The sequence below is a fragment of the Anolis carolinensis genome, chromosome 6, assembly GCF_035594765.1.
Source record: "Anolis carolinensis isolate JA03-04 chromosome 6, rAnoCar3.1.pri, whole genome shotgun sequence".
NCBI classification, from domain to species: Eukaryota; Metazoa; Chordata; class Lepidosauria; order Squamata; family Dactyloidae; genus Anolis; species Anolis carolinensis.
Window position 1 is genome coordinate 75,239,030 of NC_085846.1, and position 20,759 is coordinate 75,259,788.

General features: G+C 41.9%; 2 protein-coding genes across 4 annotated transcripts in view; one reads left to right on the forward strand and one right to left on the reverse strand.

Annotated features, from left to right (window-relative positions):
• oxsm (3-oxoacyl-ACP synthase, mitochondrial) lies at positions 1–19,805 on the reverse strand. 3 transcript variants are annotated; one of them, XM_062957205.1, is made up of 4 exons: positions 19,616–19,805; positions 12,127–12,271; positions 3,295–4,293; positions 1–2,177 (listed from the first exon to the last, which is right to left on the reverse strand). In XM_062957205.1, exons 3-4 carry the CDS (start codon positions 4,278–4,280, stop codon positions 1,775–1,777), a joined length of 1,389 nt encoding a protein of 462 aa, XP_062813275.1. In that variant the 5' UTR covers positions 4,281–4,293; positions 12,127–12,271; positions 19,616–19,805; the 3' UTR covers positions 1–1,774. The 3 variants fall into 3 exon arrangements, with proteins under 3 accessions (XP_062813275.1, XP_062813276.1, XP_003226501.2); XM_062957206.1 differs by having other exon boundaries at positions 19,477–19,617; XM_003226453.4 differs by lacking the exon at positions 19,616–19,805 and adding an exon at positions 12,378–13,880.
• ngly1 (N-glycanase 1) overlaps positions 19,502–20,759 on the forward strand; it is a 27,806-nt gene continuing 26,548 nt past the window's right edge. Inside the window, exon 1 of the mRNA XM_008119260.3 lies at positions 19,502–19,636. Coding sequence (XP_008117467.1) covers positions 19,509–19,636 — 128 coding nt within the window. The 5' untranslated portion in view covers positions 19,502–19,508. The remainder of the gene's footprint in view (positions 19,637–20,759) is intronic.

Sequence of the window (20,759 nt, forward strand, 5' to 3'; positions counted from 1 at the left end):
TACTGATTAAATTATTTAATGAGATCATCTAGACAGACACCACTTTCACTCATTTTGGTGCACAAGTACACATTTGGACACTCACAAGAATATACGTTTCACATTTTTGTGTATTTAATTCAAAGCAACTTGTTGGACTCTGGGTGTTGCGGGACTGCACTTCCCCATTCCATTAGCACTCTCTCATGCTAATTAAAGTCCTAGTTCATTAATGTAGAAAAGATCATATTGTCCGTTTCTGAATTTTTTTAAAAAAATATGCATTTTAATTTTTTTATTTGATGCAGCATCATATGAGTCCTATCTCTTGTCTAATCATAAATGCAAATTATTTGGAAGCAAATGATTTTATTCAACTTCTACCAACACTTGAGTTACAAAGAAAAAGGAAGATGGTTAATCTATGAGTAAGTAACAAACTGCAATGTACCATACAAACATTATGCTGCTTTTAGCAAAAAGCTAAGGTTTGCAGGAAAAGCATATGATCAACATGTATTTCTTTGATGTTCTGAACAACATCACTTTTAGGTAAGGATAATTTGCATTAGACACACTAACTCAAAACAGTTGAAATAAATTATTTTTCCATTTCTTTGAGTCATGCTCTTACCATAGCATTTTGAAGACAAATTTTCCAGCATCTGTATCTCTTTACCCATTATCAAAATTAATACTGTTTGTAATATGGAATTATTTGTTGAATATGCATATTGCAATCTAAATTTTAATACTTTGGAAACAGAAGAATTTTAAAGTTCTGATTTCAATGGTTCAAAGACCATTACTTGTTTATAACAATGCTCCTCCTCACTCTATCAGGTTGTTATGGCAGCTGTGACTCACCAGCGGTTAATGGACTATAAATACTATTAGCCCTAGAAGAGAAGATATAATTTCAAATTATTATTATTATTATTATTATTATTATTATTATTATTATTATTGATAGTGGTGGTTTCAAATGTAGGAGGATCTAGCTGTTTAATATCAAACACTTGGGCAAAGATATGACAATATGTCTGCATATACTGGTTTAACTGTTCTGCTGTGATGTCCCTGTAGTGTGCCTTCAAGCCATTTCTGAGTTTTGGCAACCCTAAACTTGAATTTATCATAGAGCTTTCTTGGCAGAATTTGTTCAAAGGGGCTTTACTCTTGCCTTTCTCTGAGGCTGAGAGTGTAATTTGCCAAGGAACACTCAGTAGGATTCCAGGACTAAGAACGAATTCAAACCCTAGTCTCCTAGTCAAGCATTCAACTCACAACACTCTATTGGCACTCCTCACACCAGCTCTTCACTTTTCTAAAATTTAACTTAGCCTTTGATGATTTCCCCCCCTCATGCTTGGCTACTATGCCCACTTATGATGGAACTCTTGCTATACAAGTTCAAAGAGAAGGATGATAGCTCAACAAGTATTCAAATTAGTTGAAGAGTATACTTGCTAATGTAGGCTGGGCATTTAGCCAATGTACCAACAAAATATCATGTTATTACAGACCCTTTCTGTAGATCCGGTTCCATAATTTAATTTGGCAGAACTAAAATATTGATCAGTGGAATAAAGAAGATTAAACATCTCATAATTTAGTTTTTTGAAGTAATCTAAAAGCAAACCACTTCAAGAACAACATATTACACAAATCAGGACCAAGACCCTCAATGAATGAGGGGCAACATCAACATGGAGGTGTATCATATACATACATAAATAAAGGCCATTAATAAGAGAAATGTTTTTGGAATAGCTATATATACTGATATAGGAAGCTAAACATTAGCAAAACATAGTGTTGCATTAGTTCCTCCAAATCCAAAAGAATTACTGAGACCAATACGGCATTTTTCATTGCTCCATTCTTGGGGTACTAGGGGAACGTAATTCAGGTCAAATGGTGGCTCAGTTTGATCCAGATTTAGAGTAGGTGGCAAAATGCCATGGTGACAAGCTAAAACAGTAAAAGCTGCCTCAATAGCTCCTGCAGCACCCAACAGATGTCCTGTTGCTCCCTTGGTTGAGGAAACGGCAAGAGAATAGGCATGTTCTTTGAAAAGTCTTTTAATCGCTTGATTCTCCGCAGCATCTCCTAGTGGAGTGGAAGTGGCATGAGCATTGATGTATGTTACATCTTCTGGGCGTATTCCAGCATCTTTGATTGCTGCAGACATACATCTAAGTGAGAAAAAGAAAGGAAGTAATATTCTCTTCTGTCACAGGACTTACTTAGATTTATATACTGGGATGAAAATGGATAAACATTAAAGTCAAAGTATTATTATGAATGCACTGTACACTACACAGTTTCACAAGATACAAATTAATAAGAACTGAGTCCTTAGGTTGCATCTTTAAAGCAGGAATAAATGCATTCGCTTCGCATGTTAGTCATATTAATTGAAATATTCCGAAGAATCTATTGCCAAGCTAACACTGGAGTGGAAAATTCAGTCCTAATGAGCTGAAGACATTAATTATCTTGAATGTTCTGCTGCGTTACTTACAGTACTTAAACTGAAAGAAAGTATTTCAACAAGCACTTTTTGAAGCTGAACAAGCATATCTAATAACTAAAGGTAAACACTGTCTTATTCCAGGTAGGTAAACTACTTTTGTACTAAGAGAGTATAAGGGAGATTAGTTTAACATTTTCCTATAATGTTATTTTTAGGGCCCCCTGGCGGTACAGTGCATTAAAGCGCTGAGCTGCTGAACTTGTGCCAGGTTCAAATCCCGGGAGCGGAATGAGCGCCTGCTGTTAGCCCCAGCTCCTGCCAACCTAGCAGTTTGAAAACATGCAAATGTGAGTAGATCAATAAGTACCTTTCCAGCGGGAAGGTAATGGCGCTCCATGCAGTCATGCCGGCCACATGACTTTGGAGGTGTCTATGGACAATGCCGGCTCTTCGGCTTAGAAATGGAGATGAGCACCAACCCCCAGAGTCGGTCACGACTGGACTTAATATCAGGGAAAACCTTTACCTTTTATAGTTATTAATCATTTTAGAAAGACTTCATAGATACAATCTGTTTTCAAATTCTGATCTCATTTCTCCTCATAATAATCTTTACTGGAAGATTAGGTAGAGAAGCCACATTTTCTCCATCATTGTATCAGAAAGCTAAGTGGCAATTTCCATTGGGCAGAGATTTTAAGCCGCCCCAAACATAACTTCACCAGGAGCTCTGTGCTGCACGATAGTTTTTAAACTTGGGCGAGGACGAAGATATTAAAAATATTGAATACAATGTATAGAAAATAGTTCATAATTTAAACATTCAAGGTTTTTACCTGAAGGCACCATCTCCATCTGGATTAGGAGCTGTTATGTGGCAAGCATCTCCTGAGAGTCCATATCCTAAAATCTCGGCATATATTTTAGCTCCCCTCTGTACGGCATGCTGATATTCTTCCAGAACCAAAACTGCAGCACCTTCTCCCATGACAAAGCCTTCTCTCAGGGAATGGAATGGTCGACAAGCCAGTTTAGGGCTTGAGTTGAAGCTAGTGCTCAGGGCTCTAGCTCTAGCAAATCCAGCAAGAGACAGGGGGCTAATGCAAGCCTCTGTTCCTCCAGCCAACATGACATCAGCATCACCATAGGCTACAAAGCGAAAGGCATCTCCCACAGCATGTGCTCCTGTAGTACAAGCAGTCGATACAGCATGGTTGGGTCCTTTCAGTTGGTGCTTGATACTAATATGGCCTGCTGCCATGTTGACCAAGATCTTTGGTACAAAAAATGGGCTGACTTTGTTGTAACCCTTTGTTTTGAACATCAAGGCTGTATTTGAAATTTCCTCCAGTGGAACCATTCCCATTCCTATTGCCACACCAGCATGTAAACAATCCAGGTCTGATTGTGGATGCCAGCCAGAGTCTTTCAATGCAAGATCAGCAGCACCTATGGCCATGATAGTGGCAGAAGACATAGCTTTGCTTTCTGACTTCGACACATAGCTTTCTCCATGGAATTCACCTTCACCGGTTCCCTTTGGGACACAAGCAGCCACTTTACATGGAACAGTGGAATATTCCTCCTCTTCAAGAGCAATAATGCCACAATTTCCCTGGAGTAGATTGTTCCATACCAACTGGGCTCCCACACCAAGAGGAGACACTAATCCTATACCGGTGACAACCACTCTTCTTCGATCACGAAGTATTGTGCCACTGCTGAGACACCTTTTAATTGCTCTTAAAGACCGATGTGTTTGAGAACTATGGAGACTGAAGTATGCAGTTTTTAATAAGTCTTTTGCACAACGGAGATGCATGACTGCAGCAATTCTAGAGGACAAAAACAAACCCAACAATGTATTTATATATTTACAAGCTTTCATCTATGGGCCTGTTATAAAACGCTAGTGGCTGGGTTATTGTTCTTCCATCATTTTGGGAAAATAAGAAGATACTATATTAGCACATAAAACAAGTTAAGTTATTAAGACAAATGGAATCTAGTGCTGAGAAAAACATATGATACGAAGTTTGATTATAATAAATTTCTATTTTATACTTGTGTTCCAATAAAGTAACTTTTTATAGTCTAGTGTCCACAGTGGCCAATTAATCAAATATTTATATACCCCCAAATTGGGCCCATGAGCCACATCTGAATCAGTGATATGTCAATATATGTGAATCAAAATACACATAAGCTTCTGGTTTCACTTCCATAAAAGGCCCATCCAATATTATGCTTTGCTTTATACTAACTAACCTGGTTATTTGAAAATTGCTTCTTTGGTGGATTAAAGTATAAGGTGTCAATAGAATTTGTAAAAGGCTTGAACTGTTATTTTCTTCTCATACTTCATCGTATTTTATAATTTACTATATGTATATTTTGTGTTCTCAGAATAACATAATTACAACGTACGGTAAATTAAATCAAAGCAGAACTTTAAAAAAAACTTTGGCAGAACACATGATAAAGGCCAAGATCTGGGAAGGGTTTAAAAAATACCCAGATAGTATGTTACTTGCCACAGTTTTATAAATACTGTAGCATTCTGTAGCTTATTTTTTGTGGACTTTTTTTTTTACAAAAAATAAACTTCATTCTGAAAAACATGGCTCTAAATGTCCCTCTAAAACACTGCTTATTAAACTTTGAGTCCTGACCCCAAATTGGGTCCCCTTAGCTTAAGGTTGGGGTCCTGAAAAATCTAGCAACACTGAAGGTTTCTGAACGCCATCCATTTACACAATACACTGAGGGAGATGTAAACATTTATTGGCCTGAAGGGAGTAGCAAGCAAAAAAAAATTATGAAGTCCTGCTCTAAAATAATGCTTTAGAAGTAAACAATATAACTCACAATGCAAAAAGTTATACAGGGTGTTTGAAAAAGAACTCCCTAGTTTTAAGTATAAATACATTAAAACTAGGGAGTTATTTTTCAAATAGCCTCTATATCCTTTTACTCTCTTCAAATAATGTTATACCCTAGGTAGACCAACTTCCCCATTTCAAACTGTTATTGTCAAGGACAGAACGCCACAAGATTCAAAGTAACAGAGTTTATTAGATTACAGAACTCAAAAATGCCCGTAAAACACAAGGGCCAGGCAGTTTTTGCCTTTAGGAGCAAAAAGGGGCAAAAGTAAATGTTCAAAAGATAAACCGGATTAAACCGGAGTTTAATCCGGGTAAAAACAAACTGCTTGCTTCAGCCTGGGTATAAACGAAACGAAAGCCAAGGAACAAAAGATACAAAGAATGCAACTAATTGGCAGCAGATTCCTCTCTGCTGCCAACACTGTGCTTAGAGTAACTTGCGTCGCTCCCCCACACACACAGCAGACAGGATCTCCAACACGAGTAAATCAGCCAAGGATTGTAGCAGTTGAGTAGACCAGTTCCGTTCCGTAGATCAAAGCCAGAAGCAGACGTTTGTAGTTTTTCCAAGTCCAAGAAGGGGGGAAGACAAGCCGTGGTCAGTTCAGTCCGAGTTCTCAAAGCAGGAGATGGCGTCCGTCAAGAAGACGACGGAAGGTCAAGCTAATAAGAGTAAGCACAGGTTTGCACAAACAAATGCCCACACAATCCCTCCCGCCGTCTGACCCTGGATTCCAATCAACTTACGTCACAGCACAGGAAAGCACACAAGTCTTCAGGGAAGCGTCCCACACACACACGGATCCCAAGCGTTTGCCCAGATTACCTTGCCCAACGCAATTTGCAATTGCTCTCAAGCCCCATTTTATGCCAGTTACAAATCTTCATCACTGTCAGCTGTCCTCCTTAACCCGGGCGTTTCCTCATCACTTTCCTCGTCAGAGCTGGAACACCTCTGACTACGCCCAACAGCATCTCCAGCTGTGGATCCCGTCCCATCCCTCCAGCTAAACCATGGGTCTAATCCTGAAGGTCCCCATTCATCTTCTGTCCCATCATGGCCAGTGGCACCCACTTCCTCCCTTACCCGAGTCCAATCCATCTCATCCTCCTCTGAGCTAACCAGCCCCTCCTCCATTCTCTCCGTAAACCCTTCGAAAGACTCCTCGTCAGATGGTGCTGCAAATATGTCTCGCAGTCTTTTTCTCTCTCGCTCCTCGAGAGTATCTGACTCTCGAGGAGTCTTACGCCCACGTCTGTCAGTAACAGAGCCATGAGGCTCAATCATAACACTATCCCCTCTCACAAAGGCCTCCTCCCCCGATGGCGGAGAAGTGGCAGTGATACCCTCCGCTATAGCACCACGACGACTAGAGGTATCAAGTTTCAACAGCGAACGATGAAAGACTGGATGGACCTTTAAACTAGACGGTAAACGCAAACGAAACGCAACAGAAGAAATCTTTTTAACGATAGGAAAGGGACCCAAATACCGAGGCGCAAACTTTCCCCCAGCCTGTTTAATATGTTTGGAAGATAACCACACCAAATCCCCTTCTTCCAACTCCTCCCCTGCCTGCCTGTGGCGGTCAGCCTGAGTCTTCTGCGTTGCCTTAGCTTCCAACAGTAAGCGACGGGCAACATCATGCAATGCAGCCATTTCCGAAGAGCGGTACACAGGGTCCGAAGAGACCACATTGGTCGACGGCGCCACACCTCCCCGTGGGTGAAAACCATAAGTTAGCTCAAATGGCGTATGCTGACTAGACGTGTGCACCGCATTGTTGTAAGCAAATTCCGCCACCGGTAACCACTTTACCCAAGCCGTGGGTTGATCTAAACAAAAACAACGCAGATACTGCTCTAAGAGCCCATTAACCCGTTCCGACTGTCCATCCGTTTGCGGATGGAAAGCTGAAGACACGTTTAACTTAGTCCCCAAACACTCATGGAAGTGTTTCCAAAAGCGTGACACAAATTGCGGAGCCCTATCTGAAATAATCACCTCGGGTGCTCCGTGCAAACGATAGATGTGCTTTGTAAATAGTAAGGCCAACGTAGGGGCCGCCGGAATGGTTGAACAAGGAATAAAATGAGCCAGTTTACTAAATAAATCCACCACCACCCAAATACAAGTATAACCCCCAGACTTAGGCAAATCTGAAATAAAATCCATGGAAATGATTTGCCATGGCCTCTCCGGAACAGGTAAAGACGATAACAACCCTCTAGGGCGCCCAACAGGCGTCTTACTCTGCTGACAAACGGCGCAGCTGTCACAAAAGCGCAGAATGTCTTGCCGCATCTTTGGCCACCAGTAGCTCCTGGTGATAAGCTGTACGGTCTTGAACCTGCCAAAGTGCCCAGCCATGGGTTCGTCATGGTGGGCTCTAATCACCTCCAACCTGAGGGTCCCTACTGGTACGTAAACCTGCCCCCTACGCACCAATACCCCGTCTTGATCCTGGAGATGCGGCAGTATGGTACGGTTACCTGCAGAGAGCAGCATCAGTTGCTCCTGAGTCCATACATCATCCTTCTGAGCCTCAAGGATCTGGTCATGTAACCCAAGCTCATTATCTACAACACACAGAGAGGCAGTAGGCAAGATGGTCTGACATACTACCTGCTCATTGGTCTTAAATTCCGGCTTGCGGGATAAAGCATCGGCCCGCAAGTTTGCCTTCCCCTCCACGAACTGCACCTTGAAGTTAAACCTGGAGAAAAACAAAGCCCAGCGGATTTGACGCTGGTTTAACTTCTTTGCTGTTTGCAAGTGCTCTAAGTTCTTGTGATCAGATCTGACCACGATCTGGTGCCGTGCCCCTTCAAGCCAGTGCCGCCACACCTCAAACGCCACCTTAATCGCCAACAACTCCTTCTCCCATATGGTATAGTTCTGCTCGAAGGGTGTTAGTTGCCGCGAGTAAAATCCACAGGGACGCAAGGTCCCTGAGGAATCCTTCTGAGACAATACAGCCCCCAACGCGTAGCTAGAAGCGTCCGCTTCTACCACGAACGGTCTGTCAACATCAGGATGGGTTAGTATGTTGTCCGATTGAAAACTAGACTTTAGTTGTAGAAACGCCTCGTGAGCTTCCCGCCCCCACACAAATGGCTGTTTCTTGCGCAGAAGCTGCGTCAAAGGTACCGTGAGCTTTGCAAAATTCGGAATAAACTCCCGGTAGTAATTAGCGAAACCCAAGAACCTTTGTACATCCTTCTTAGTCTTCAGCTCCTGCCATGAGTTGACGGCGTCAACCTTATGTGGGTCCATTTTAAGTTCCCTACCTGACACTACATGACCTAGGAACTCCACTTCAGGCACATGAAAGACGCACTTGGAAGCCTTGGCGAAAAGCCCATTAGCCCGCAGTCGGTGCAGAACCTGCTTGACATGTTGACGATGTTCTTTCTCGTCCTTAGAAAAAATCAAGATATCATCCAAATAAATCACTAAAAATTGGTCAATTAGGTCCCTGAACACATCGTTCATGAACCTCTGGAATACCGCAGGAGCATTACAAAGCCCAAAAGGCATGACTCGGAACTCGTGGCATCCGAAACACGTGTTAAATGCCGTCTTCCATTCATCCCCTTCCCGTATACGGATTAAGTTATAGGCCCCCCGCAGGTCAAGCTTGGTAAAGACCTTAGCCCCTTGCACCCTTGATAACAGTTCCGAGATTAAAGGCAGCGGGTACCTATCCCGAATGGTGTATTTGTTTAGGATCCGATAATCGCAGACCAACCTAAGTTCCCCAGTCTTTTTGGCTACAAAGAATACCGGTGCCGCAGTTGGAGAACTAGATGGGCGAATAAACCCCTTGGCTAAATTTTCATCTAGAAACTCCCGCAAAGCTTGCCTTTCCGGTACAGTCAAGGCATACAGCCTCCCTGCTGGCAGTTTCGCACCTTCTGCCAACTTGATGGCGCAATCATATGGCCTGTGCGGTGGTAATTTGTCCGCTTCTCTTTTACAAAATACATCAGAGAACTCCCCATACTCAGCAGGCACTCCCTCCATATCAGAATGAGTAACATTTAGAGTGCAACAATCCTGCCTCTTTAAGATCACTTTACGTGTTGCCCAATCTACATGTGGGTTTACTACAGCTAGCCAATCCATCCCCAGGATCACATCATATCTAGGCAAGCTCGTAATATCCCACACAAACGTTCCCGTTACTCCCTGCACCTCCCACGTTACTGCTGAGGTTTCATGGTTAACCACCCCAGTCTCCAGCAGTCTCCCATCTGCTCCTTCCACCCACACGTCGCATGCCTTGCGCACTCTAGGAATGCCATGCTTCTTAGCAAACTCAATATCTACATAGGAGACCGTAGCCCCTGAGTCCAGCAGTGCCAAAGTAGAAACAAGTTCCCTTCCCCCAACAGATAATGTAATGGGTACGAAAACATGCTTCCTCCCCTCAGTTGACTGCTTGAGGAGCCCTAGTGCGTTGGACTCACGTCGCACTAGGGCTGGCCTTTTCCCGAAAGCTGGGAAGGTTTCACATTACAATTTTTGGCAAAATGCCCAGCATTCCCACAGTACAAACACAAGCCCAGCTGCCTCCTACGGCTCTTTTCCTCTGTAGACAGCTTTTTAAAGACCCCAAGCTCCATGGGCTCTTCCCCCATCACCACAGGTGCCCTGGTTACATGCATGGGTGGCGCACACATTGCTTTTGAGTGTTTACGAGCCTCGAACCTTGCGTCTAAACGCAGCACCTTAGCTACTAAGGCGTCCCAGCTTTCAGCCGGCTCCAAGCGTGCTAATTCATCCTGGAGCATATCACTTAACCCGGCAGTAAATAAAAGCATGAATGCATTTTCCCCCCAATCCAGCTGGTGGCGATACAGGTTAAACTTATTTAAGTAATCCAAAACAGTCCCCTTTCCCTGTTTCAACCGATACAGAGCCCACCCAGCGTTCTCCGTGCGGAGAGGATCCCCAAAAGTATCAGTTAACAACTTTTTGAAATTATTCAAATTGTCCTTGACTGGGTCATTTCCCAAAATTAAATTAGTGGCCCATTGTCCTGCGGGACCGGTCAACAAACTCAAAATAAAGGCCACCTTGCTAGTGTCTGTAGGAAAAGCATGAGCACTGAGCTGAGAAAAATAAAGCTCCACTTGTGCCAAAAAGGTTGGCAACTTGCACCTGGTTCCGTCAAAGCGTTCAGGAGTCAAAACATGTCCTTTCACAGCCTGAGCTGTTTGGATAACGGTAAAAGCCGTTTGCAATTGGTCTACTTTGGCCCTTAACTCATCCATCGTCTTCCTGACGGGTTTATTGCTGCAATAAACTTTTTATGGGCGTTGGGCAATCTGTCAAGGACAGAACGCCACAAGATTCAAAGTAACAGAGTTTATTAGATTACAGAACTCAAAAATGCCCGTAAAACACAAGGGCCAGGCAGTTTTTGCCTTTAGGAGCAAAAAGGGGCAAAAGTAAATGTTCAAAAGATAAACCGGATTAAACCGGAGTTTAATCCGGGTAAAAACAAACTGCTTGCTTCAGCCTGGGTATAAACGAAACGAAAGCCAAGGAACAAAAGATACAAAGAATGCAACTAATTGGCAGCAGATTCCTCTCTGCTGCCAACACTGTGCTTAGAGTAACTTGCGTCGCTCCCCCACACACACAGCAGACAGGATCTCCAACACGAGTAAATCAGCCAAGGATTGTAGCAGTTGAGTAGACCAGTTCCGTTCCGTAGATCAAAGCCAGAAGCAGACGTTTGTAGTTTTTCCAAGTCCAAGAAGGGGGGAAGACAAGCCGTGGTCAGTTCAGTCCGAGTTCTCAAAGCAGGAGATGGCGTCCGTCAAGAAGACGACGGAAGGTCAAGCTAATAAGAGTAAGCACAGGTTTGCACAAACAAATGCCCACACAATCCCTCCCGCCGTCTGACCCTGGATTCCAATCAACTTACGTCACAGCACAGGAAAGCACACAAGTCTTCAGGGAAGCGTCCCACACACACACGGATCCCAAGCGTTTGCCCAGATTACCTTGCCCAACGCAATTTGCAATTGCTCTCAAGCCCCATTTTATGCCAGTTACAAATCTTCATCACTGTCAGCTGTCCTCCTTAACCCGGGCGTTTCCTCATCACTTTCCTCGTCAGAGCTGGAACACCTCTGACTACGCCCAACAGCATCTCCAGCTGTGGATCCCGTCCCATCCCTCCAGCTAAACCATGGGTCTAATCCTGAAGGTCCCCATTCATCTTCTGTCCCATCATGGCCAGTGGCACCCACTTCCTCCCTTACCCGAGTCCAATCCATCTCATCCTCCTCTGAGCTAACCAGCCCCTCCTCCATTCTCTCCGTAAACCCTTCGAAAGACTCCTCGTCAGATGGTGCTGCAAATATGTCTCGCAGTCTTTTTCTCTCTCGCTCCTCGAGAGTATCTGACTCTCGAGGAGTCTTACGCCCACGTCTGTCAGTAACAGAGCCATGAGGCTCAATCATAACAGTTATAGGCAACATCTTCAGGCACATTATCTGTTAATTTAAAGTTGTGGCAAGGAGAAATGACATTTTAACCAGCAACTCAATTGGCTGAAACTGTTTAGTGTAGATTAGCCAGGAGCTTGGATTATTTGATTTGATTTGCCCATGATTTTCTCATCTTTCCTTCCTTTACTCTTGCCAAGGGGACAGAATCACTTTAGAGGTACCTAAAGACTAAGGTGTGCCTAGAGGGATTATGGTTTTACTTTCAACAGATTCCTGTGAAATATTATGAACTTCTTCTCAAGGTGCCCTTACCTTTAATAGCAATTTTCAATGGATTACTCAGTCCTGGTCTCTAAGGGGAAAAAAATGAAAAGACCACTTCAGATGTAGGTGTGTGGCATATTTCATCTATTTTTTTTTTTTAAAAAAGATGCTGTGGAAAAACGTACCAGGGGATCTGTGGAGATAAAAGTGGGAGAGAAAACAAATAAAGTATCAATCGTTTGAGGGGAGGAGAGCAGAGCAAATAAATGTATTCATTTGATACTATATAACAAACATACCAAAATATTGTGTGTTTTAACTGTATCACATGGAATATCATCTGGCAATGAAAACAGAGTTGGAAAAAAATTGAGCACAGTCCAGTAAATTAATCTTTACAGGCTGAATGTCCCTTATCCAAATTGCTTAAGACCATAAGTGCTTTTGATTTCAGAATACAGTAGAGTCTCACTTATCCAACATTCTGGATTATCCAACGCATTTTTGTAGCCAATGTTTTCAATACATCGTGATATTTTGGTGCTAAATTCGTAAATACAGTAATTACTACAAAGCATTACTGTGTATTGAACTACCTTTTCTGTCAAATTTGTTGTATAACATGATGTTTTGGTACTGAATTTGTAAAATCATAACCTAATTTGATGTTTAATAGGCTTTTCCTTAATCCCTCCTTATTATCCAACATATTCGCTTATCCAACGTTCTGCCGGCCCGTTTACGTTGGATAAGTGAGACTCTACTGTACCTATATTTGCATATACATTACATACATAATGAGATATCTTGGAGATAGGACCCAAATCTAAACACGAAATTTGTGTATATCTCATGTATACCTTACACACAGAGCATGAGAGTAATTTTATACAATATTTCTAAATAAAATGCCCCCATTTCCTACTTCTTCTGCCACTTTCTCCGTTTGTGCTCAGTTTACTTCAGTTGCTGCAGATCGAGCTCAAAGTGCAAAAGTGGTTCTAATTTAATTAATTTAGTGGGGGAAGAAGTGAGGCATATTCTCTGTAGGCTCTGCCAAAAGCAAACCACTACTGTCTCTCTTAACATGTTTTCTTCCTCATTAATAAACTTTTGCCATTCTGACCGCACATTGATGTTGCTTAAGTCACACATGGCTTAGTGCATAAGACATAATGAGCTTCTACCCCAGATGAAATTTGTACTTTCCAAGGATGTGACTTGGGGTACATCTATACCAGTGATTCCCAAAGTGGGTGCTACCGTCCCCTGGCGGGCGCTGCAGTGATCCGGGGGGGGGGGGGGGTGATGGCCACGGGTGCATTTGCCATATGCATTAATACATATATATTTATGTTTAATTGCTATTAAAAAATTTAAAAAATTAATTTCCAGGGGGCGCTGAGTAACATTTTTTTCTGGAAAGAGGGTGGTAGGCCAAATAAGTTTGAGAATCACTGATATATACCAAGTCATTTAGCCTGGTGTATACGTGTCCTGAAGCAGCCTTGGATTTCTGCTGAGTATGGGGCCATTGTTCACATGGCTGGGAGGCACATCTGCCTAGCCCAGTGATGGCCAACCTATGGCACGCGTGTCAGCACTAACACACCTAGCCATTTTTGCTGACACGCTGCCGTATGCAGATTGATTGGATGAATATGTCTTTTGTGGCCAAATTTGATGCGATTTGGTCCAGTGGTTTTGTTGTTTAGTCCATGGGAATTATGCACATTACATTTATATATATATTCTATTCTATAAAATCATTCTATTATTATTGTAATATATTATCATATTATTACTATTATATTATTATTCATTATTCATGACTACATTGAAACTAGAATAGAGAGAAATCAGCATGGAAACTGCAAGAGGTACCATAGATTGTACCTGAGCCAACAATGTGATGCGGCTGCTAAAAAAGCCAATGGGATTCTGGCCTGCATCAATAGGGGAATAGCGTCTAGATCCAGGGAAGTTATGCTCCCCCTCTATTCTGCCTTGGTCAGACCACACCTGGAATACTGTGTCCAATTTTGGGCACCACAGTTGAAGGGAGATGTTGACAAGCTGGAAAGCGTCCAGAGGAGGGCGACTAAAATGATTAAGGGTCTGGAGAACAAGCCCTATGAGGAGCGGCTTAAAGAGCTGGGCATGTTTAGCCTGCAGAAGAGAAGGCTGAGAGGAGACATGATAGCCATGTACAAATATGTGAAGGGAAGTCATAGGGAAGAGGGAGCAAGCTTGTTTTCTGCTGCCCTGCAGACTAGGACACGGAACAATGGCTTCAAACTACAGGAAAGGAGATTCCACTTGAACATCAGGAAGAACTTCCTCACTGTGAGAGCTGTTCGACAGTGGAACTCTCTCCCCGGGGCTGTGGTGGAGGCTCCTTCCTTGGAGGCTTTTAAGCAGAGGCTGGATGGCCATCTGTCGGGGGTGCTTTGAATGCGATTTCCTGCTTCTTAGCAGGGGGTTGGACTAGATGGCCCATGTGGTCTCTTCCAACTCTACTATTCTATGATTCTATGATTCTATGATTCTAAATAGTTTTTGATTTATTAAATACAGTTATATATTACAATTATATTTTTTGTTATTTAAACTATACATATTGCGAAATTATGGGTTTTTTTCTCGAAGTGACACACCACCCAAGTCATGCTAGGTTTTTTGGTGAATTTTGACACACCAAGCACAAAAGCTTGTCCATCATTGGCCTAGCCTTTGCAAGAGCCTCTGCTGACATCAGAGCGGGGTACCTGCATGACTAACATGAAGCGGGGGGGGGGGGGGGGGAGAGAAGATCCTCCCTATTTTTTCATGGACATGTGTGTGCCTTGTTCTGACACCAGTAGAAGCGTCCAACAGAAAAGAGGAGAAATGTCAGAGCAGGATGTCTGTGTTTTCAGGAGGAAATGGGGATCAACCCTCCCACTTCATTCTGCCTGAATGCTCCTCGCCCCCCACCCCCATTCTGATGTCAGCAGAGGCATCTGTGATGATGAGGAGCTCACATAAACTCCGTGTCCAGCTAGGAATGGTGGCAACATGGTCATGATGCATCCCCTTTTCTTGGGCCGATGGGTGTAAGGAAGGGGTGCTGCTGTCCCATGTGGACAGCAGATCAGGGTGAATAGGCCAGATCCAACTGTCCAGATTGCTCTAAAGCCACTTCAGAGTTTCCAGCAAATTCAGAGTGTCTATGGTACTTTTGTCTGAAGCTGTTTTAAACCCCCAAATCATGGGATAGTCACTAGACATAGCTGTGCATCAGAAGAGAGACAATCTTCTATCTGAGGTGAGTTGGTTTGACCACTGTAGACAAGCCCTTTGTCTGCAATTCTGAATCCATTCACTAATGAATAAGACATATTAATATTGATTATGATAATAATGATGAATGTATTACCTGCCTCTCCCTGAAGCTTGAGGTGAGATACAACATCATTAAAACAAGAGACAAAACACTACTACCAAAAGATATACAACAAGACACACAGAGTTAAAATATAAATCAAAATCCACTAATTTGTTGGAGATTAAAATTCACAACTTTAAATTGACCGGGAAGGTCTGCCAGAAGAGATGGGTCTTCCATTGTGACTTAAATTCCGACAGCTGATATTAAATACAACAAGACGTACTGATCAAACTTGCACAAAATTACACTGCTAGTTCCAGTAAAAGTGCAAAAGCTTTCAATGGGCTATGCAACCAGGTTACATAAATACTTGTTTGGAATTAACTTCCATGATTCAGAGGGATTTATTCCGTGACAACCTTTCTCCCAAAATTACTCCCCACATATGTTGTGCACTGCAGTCAATATTTTCAGTGTCTGAAAGTACCACATTGAGAGAAACTGTTGAGCGTCAAATGTACACAGGAATGCAGTCTTTATAGTCGTTGCTTATTTTAGCTGACTAAGAGAAGTTCTGACAAGCAAGACTTTTAAAATGACCTCAATTTGTGTTATCTTACTGTGCAGAAAATGTAATAGTAATTCCAGAGGGGAGGAAAAGGAAAAATGTCTCTTCTGAAATCGTATACAATTCTGTGACAAAATTATTAGGTGGTGCAAGCCATACTGGGTGACACCATCAGAGGGGATGTCACCAAAATGACTGTCTTTATGTGCCATGTTTTTAATAAAAAATATTTCTATACTTACCGTAGATATAACCACAAAACCATTCCTTACAATTCCATTTAACCTGTGTAGCTGGTGTTTGGTTCCAGGACCCTCCATGAATACCAAAATCTGTGGATGCTCAAGACCCATTATATACAAAGGCATAGTAAAAAAATGTCCCTTATATAAAATGGCAAAATCAAGGTTTGGTTTTGGGTGGAGTGACTGTATTGTATCAATAGAGCTGCAACTCTCCTAATTTGACATTTCTAATATGTGTGTGTTGTGTGTCAGTCAGGGCTATCATTACGACCATATGAAAATGATGCTTGGAATCATGTGGATTGGTCATGATGGACTACCAACATGCACTATTGTTTTTTGTCACAGTTGCTAAATATCTATTGTTCAAATTCTCTGGAATTTTAGTTAATATTGTAACACAGTTTATTACAGGACAAGGTCAAGGGGGTGACACCACTGGAACTTGCCACCAGACACAATGGAAAGTGTTTCTTTTATTCTGCCAGGAAAAGCCACCTCACACATTGATGTAAAATGAAAGAAGAGCACATGTAATATATATGGGAGACTGTATCGTCTCACTCAAAACACTCATGAGGGCTTGGTCATTTGGTTAAAGAGCCACTAATAACAAAGAGTTTCTCGGGATTTAGGGTTCACAAAATCCATTACAAGTCAAGCATGTCTCATCTGGAATTTCAAAACGTAATATATAGTAGACCTAGGCTGGATCTACACTGCCATATAATGTACTTTGGAACTGTATTATATTTTATACCTTTTTTGTTTATTCTAAAAAATATATGGTATAAAATACAAAAGAAGGGAGGTCTGGGAATACCAAACTTAAAATTCTACTATACAGCAAACCAACTAAGGTATATTATTGAAGGGATTATAGGTCAAAGGGATTTAGAATCATTAGAAAAAGAGAGCAAGGACATATGTAGATATGAAATTAGAATATATTTTCTTCATAGGGAAAACCAGAAATCTGAAGAAGAAATGGCATAACAAAACAGAGAACCCCTTTTTAAATTGGAAATTTGGACTACTGTAAGTATGAAAAAAACGAATACCACCGATCTCCTCATTAACACCAGTTAATTACAAACAATTTCCTTATAAATCTTAAAAGGGAGTTAGAAAGAGAATTCAAAGAAAAAGGAATTATGAGAGTAAAAGATTGGGAATCAAAGATGAAAAATACAGGGAAAATAAGGGATCATCTACCAAGAGGGACTATTATGTGGTATAAAGTTCTACAATTGGAAAGATGGTTAATGGAAATAAGAAAAAAATATAAGGGAGATATGATTAGAGAATTTACAAAATTTGAAAAGATGATGAGTCAAAGGGGGAGCAAGGAAGAGAAAAAACAAAAGATATAAGTAATATTTACAAATTGCTGTTGGAAGAAGTCAGGAGCAGGATCGCCTTAACGTGGGAGTTAGATTGTAATAAGGAAATACACCCTCAAAATTGGAAATGTGTATAATAAAAACATGTCTATAAGAATAAAATAAAATTATTACAAAGTGGTGTGGAGATGATACCTCACACCAATTAAATTAAATCAAATTGATAAGCAATACTCTAAGCAATGCTGGAGGGGCTGTCAAGAAACTGGCACATACATACACATACCATGGTCCTGTAAATATGTTCAAAAAATTTGGAAAAACGTATTTCAAGAAATAAAGGGTACCACCAAAACAGAGAAAACAAGAACGCTTGAGACAGCATTGTTGTCATTATAAATACAGTAGAGTCTCACTTATCCAACATTCACTTATCCAACGTTCTGGATTATCCAACGCAGTCTGCCTTTTAGTAGTCAATGTTTTTGTAGTCAATCTTTTCAATACATTGTGATGTTTTGGTGCTAAATTCGTAAATACAGTAATTACTACATAACATTGCTGTGTATTGAACTGCTTTTTCTGTCAAATTTGTTGTAAAACAAGATGTTTTGGTGCTTAATTTGTAAAATCATAATGTAATTTGATGTTTAATAGGCTTTTCCTTAATCCCTCCTTATGATCCAACATATTCGCTTATCCAACATTCTGCCAGCCCATTTGTGTTGGATAAATGAGACTCTACTGTAATAGTAAAATACCAAAAGAGCTAAATGAACTGATTACCAACCTGGTAACAGTGTCAAGATTGTTAATAGTCAAAAAATGGAAAGGGGGGGGGGGTGTCAATTAGAATGGTATAGGGAAATATGGAATATTGCAATAAACAATAAATTGACATGTAATACTACAATTAAGAGAGGATCACTGAAAAAGGATGATTTTGCAAAAATACAGGGGAAATTTATAGAATCTGTATATATAGAAGGCAAGGGGAACAAACCTGCAATAGAAACAATGGAATTTTGGAAATAAGTATTGTAGTTGGCCGGTCTGGAAGGAAGGGTTAGCAGCACTAGGTTAAGTGTAAAAAAAGGAAAAGGCAGATAAGAGTATGTAATAGAGCTAATATCAGGTGCTGCAGGTTAAACCGCTAAGTTGCAGAACTTTCTGGCTGGAAGGCTGGCAGTTTGAATCCGCAGGATAGGGTGAGTTCCTGTTGCTAGCCCCAGCTTCTGCCAACCTAGCAGTCTGAATGGTGGGAGTTGAAGTCCAAAACACCTGGAGGACCCAAGTTTGCCCATGCCTGGATTATAGTATTAGTTTGGCCTATTCTGAATAACTCTCAAGCAATAAGAAAGCAAATGTATCCATCATGGGTGCCGATTGACTGAGAGTCTGTGCTACAAAAATTCTAAATTGTGTGGCTGAGTCAGTAACACCTTTGCCTTCTGATGGCCCAATGTACATAAGCCATGTCTAAAATTATAACTAGGCTATGTACATAAGGCATATATGATGCATACATGATTATTATGTTTAGACTTGGGTCCCATCTCCAGGATATCTTGTTATATATATGCAAATATCCCGAAATCCCAAGATCTCGGATCCCAAACGCTCCTGGTCCCAGTCATTTCGGATCAGAGGCGCCCAACTTGTACAAAGGCCAAAGGTGGCCTTCTCCCTGCCGCGCATGCGCGCAGCCCACTCCCAACATGGAGGCCTCCTGTCTCACGCGCGGCCCCGCCCCCCTCCCCTGAGTTCCTGGATGGGAGGGGGAGCTCCGGCTTGGAGTTGGCTTGCCTGAGTCAGCTTTCTCGGGAATTAAGTGCGGGCGGGCGCAGAGAGAAGTGGAAGTTTCTCCCTTACTGGCAAGCAAGGACAAGCGCCGCTTCGGAAGGATGGCGGCCGCGTTGGGACCTTCCGCGCCGCTGCACTCGCGAGCCGTGAGCGAGCTCTGCCAGAATCCCTCAGAAACGTTTTTAGAGGCCTCCCGCTTGCTGCTTACCTATGCGGATAATATCATCAGGTGAGAGGGGCGGGCGGGCCCGACAAACAACAGAAGCGAGGGCTGGAGGAGTCTTTGCGCCCGTCTCTTTGCGCGGAGGCTCGCATCACCGGCTGTAAAACCTTATGGATCACGCTCGCCAAGATTGTTTTTTCTGTGGCGCGGGCGGGATTATTCCGTTGTATGCCATTATTTAGTAAAGAGAAGCAATTACCTGCCCATGGTCAGATGCAATCAGATCTCTCCCTCTGGTTGGCCTATTAGGCAGGCATGCTATTTAAGGAGCATAAACAGCACGTGGATATTTCAAGAATATGCTTAAAGAGCATACATAGCAAGATTGTGCTTACTTACAGTACACCTGCTATCTTAATGAACTGCATCCATTCATTCCTTAATAACATTGATAGGAAGATGGATTTGATTGTGAAACAATCACAGTCTGATACATCTACACTAATGTGAGAGATCAACCCATCTAAAGAATATATGCCGGGATAGTTATAATGGCCATGCAGCAAAATACAGTAAAATTCACCAAAGAAGGATTTGTTTATGTGCCAACCAAAATGCACAAAATCCACCGTGCAAAGGAATCTAGAGAATGTCAGTTTGATGAAGAATTTCTGTTCTGAATATGCCAGTGCATACACCACTTAGAAATCACAGAGCTGGTGAAACCATGATAAAATGTCAGAACCTTGGGCTTATCTAAAATGCGGTTAAATAACACACACTATAATGAGGTTGGAGTCACAGTATGATGCTTTAACAATATTTCCTGTCCCTTGGAAGGAGGAGTAAATATCAGAATGGACCCAAAAGGAACAGAGCTACAAAAAGCTGCTTTGAGTCCCCTTCAGAGGAGATAAAGCAGGGTGTGAATAAATCTGATAATAATAATAATAGCAATAGCTTATATAATATTGTTTTATGTTGTATTAGGTAAAGTAAAGGTTTTCCCCCGACATTAAATCTAGCCATGTCCGACTCTAGGGGTTAGTACTCATCACTCATTTCTAAGCTGAAGAGCTGGCGTTGTCTGTAGACACCTCCAAGGTCATGTGGCCAGCATGACTGCAAAGAGCACTGTTACCTTCCCACCGGAGTGGTACCTATTGATCTACTCACATTTGCACGTTTT

Bases quoted from the DNA above. Each gene is read 5' to 3' on its own strand.
- oxsm (XM_062957205.1), bottom strand. From the start codon at position 4,280: ATGCATCTCCGTTGTGCAAAAGACTTATTAAAAACTGCATACTTCAGT. The intron at 2,178-3,294 runs GTAAAAACCTTG...TTTCTCACTTAG, and splicing joins GATGGAGATGGTGCCTTCAG to ATGTATGTCTGCAGCAATCA.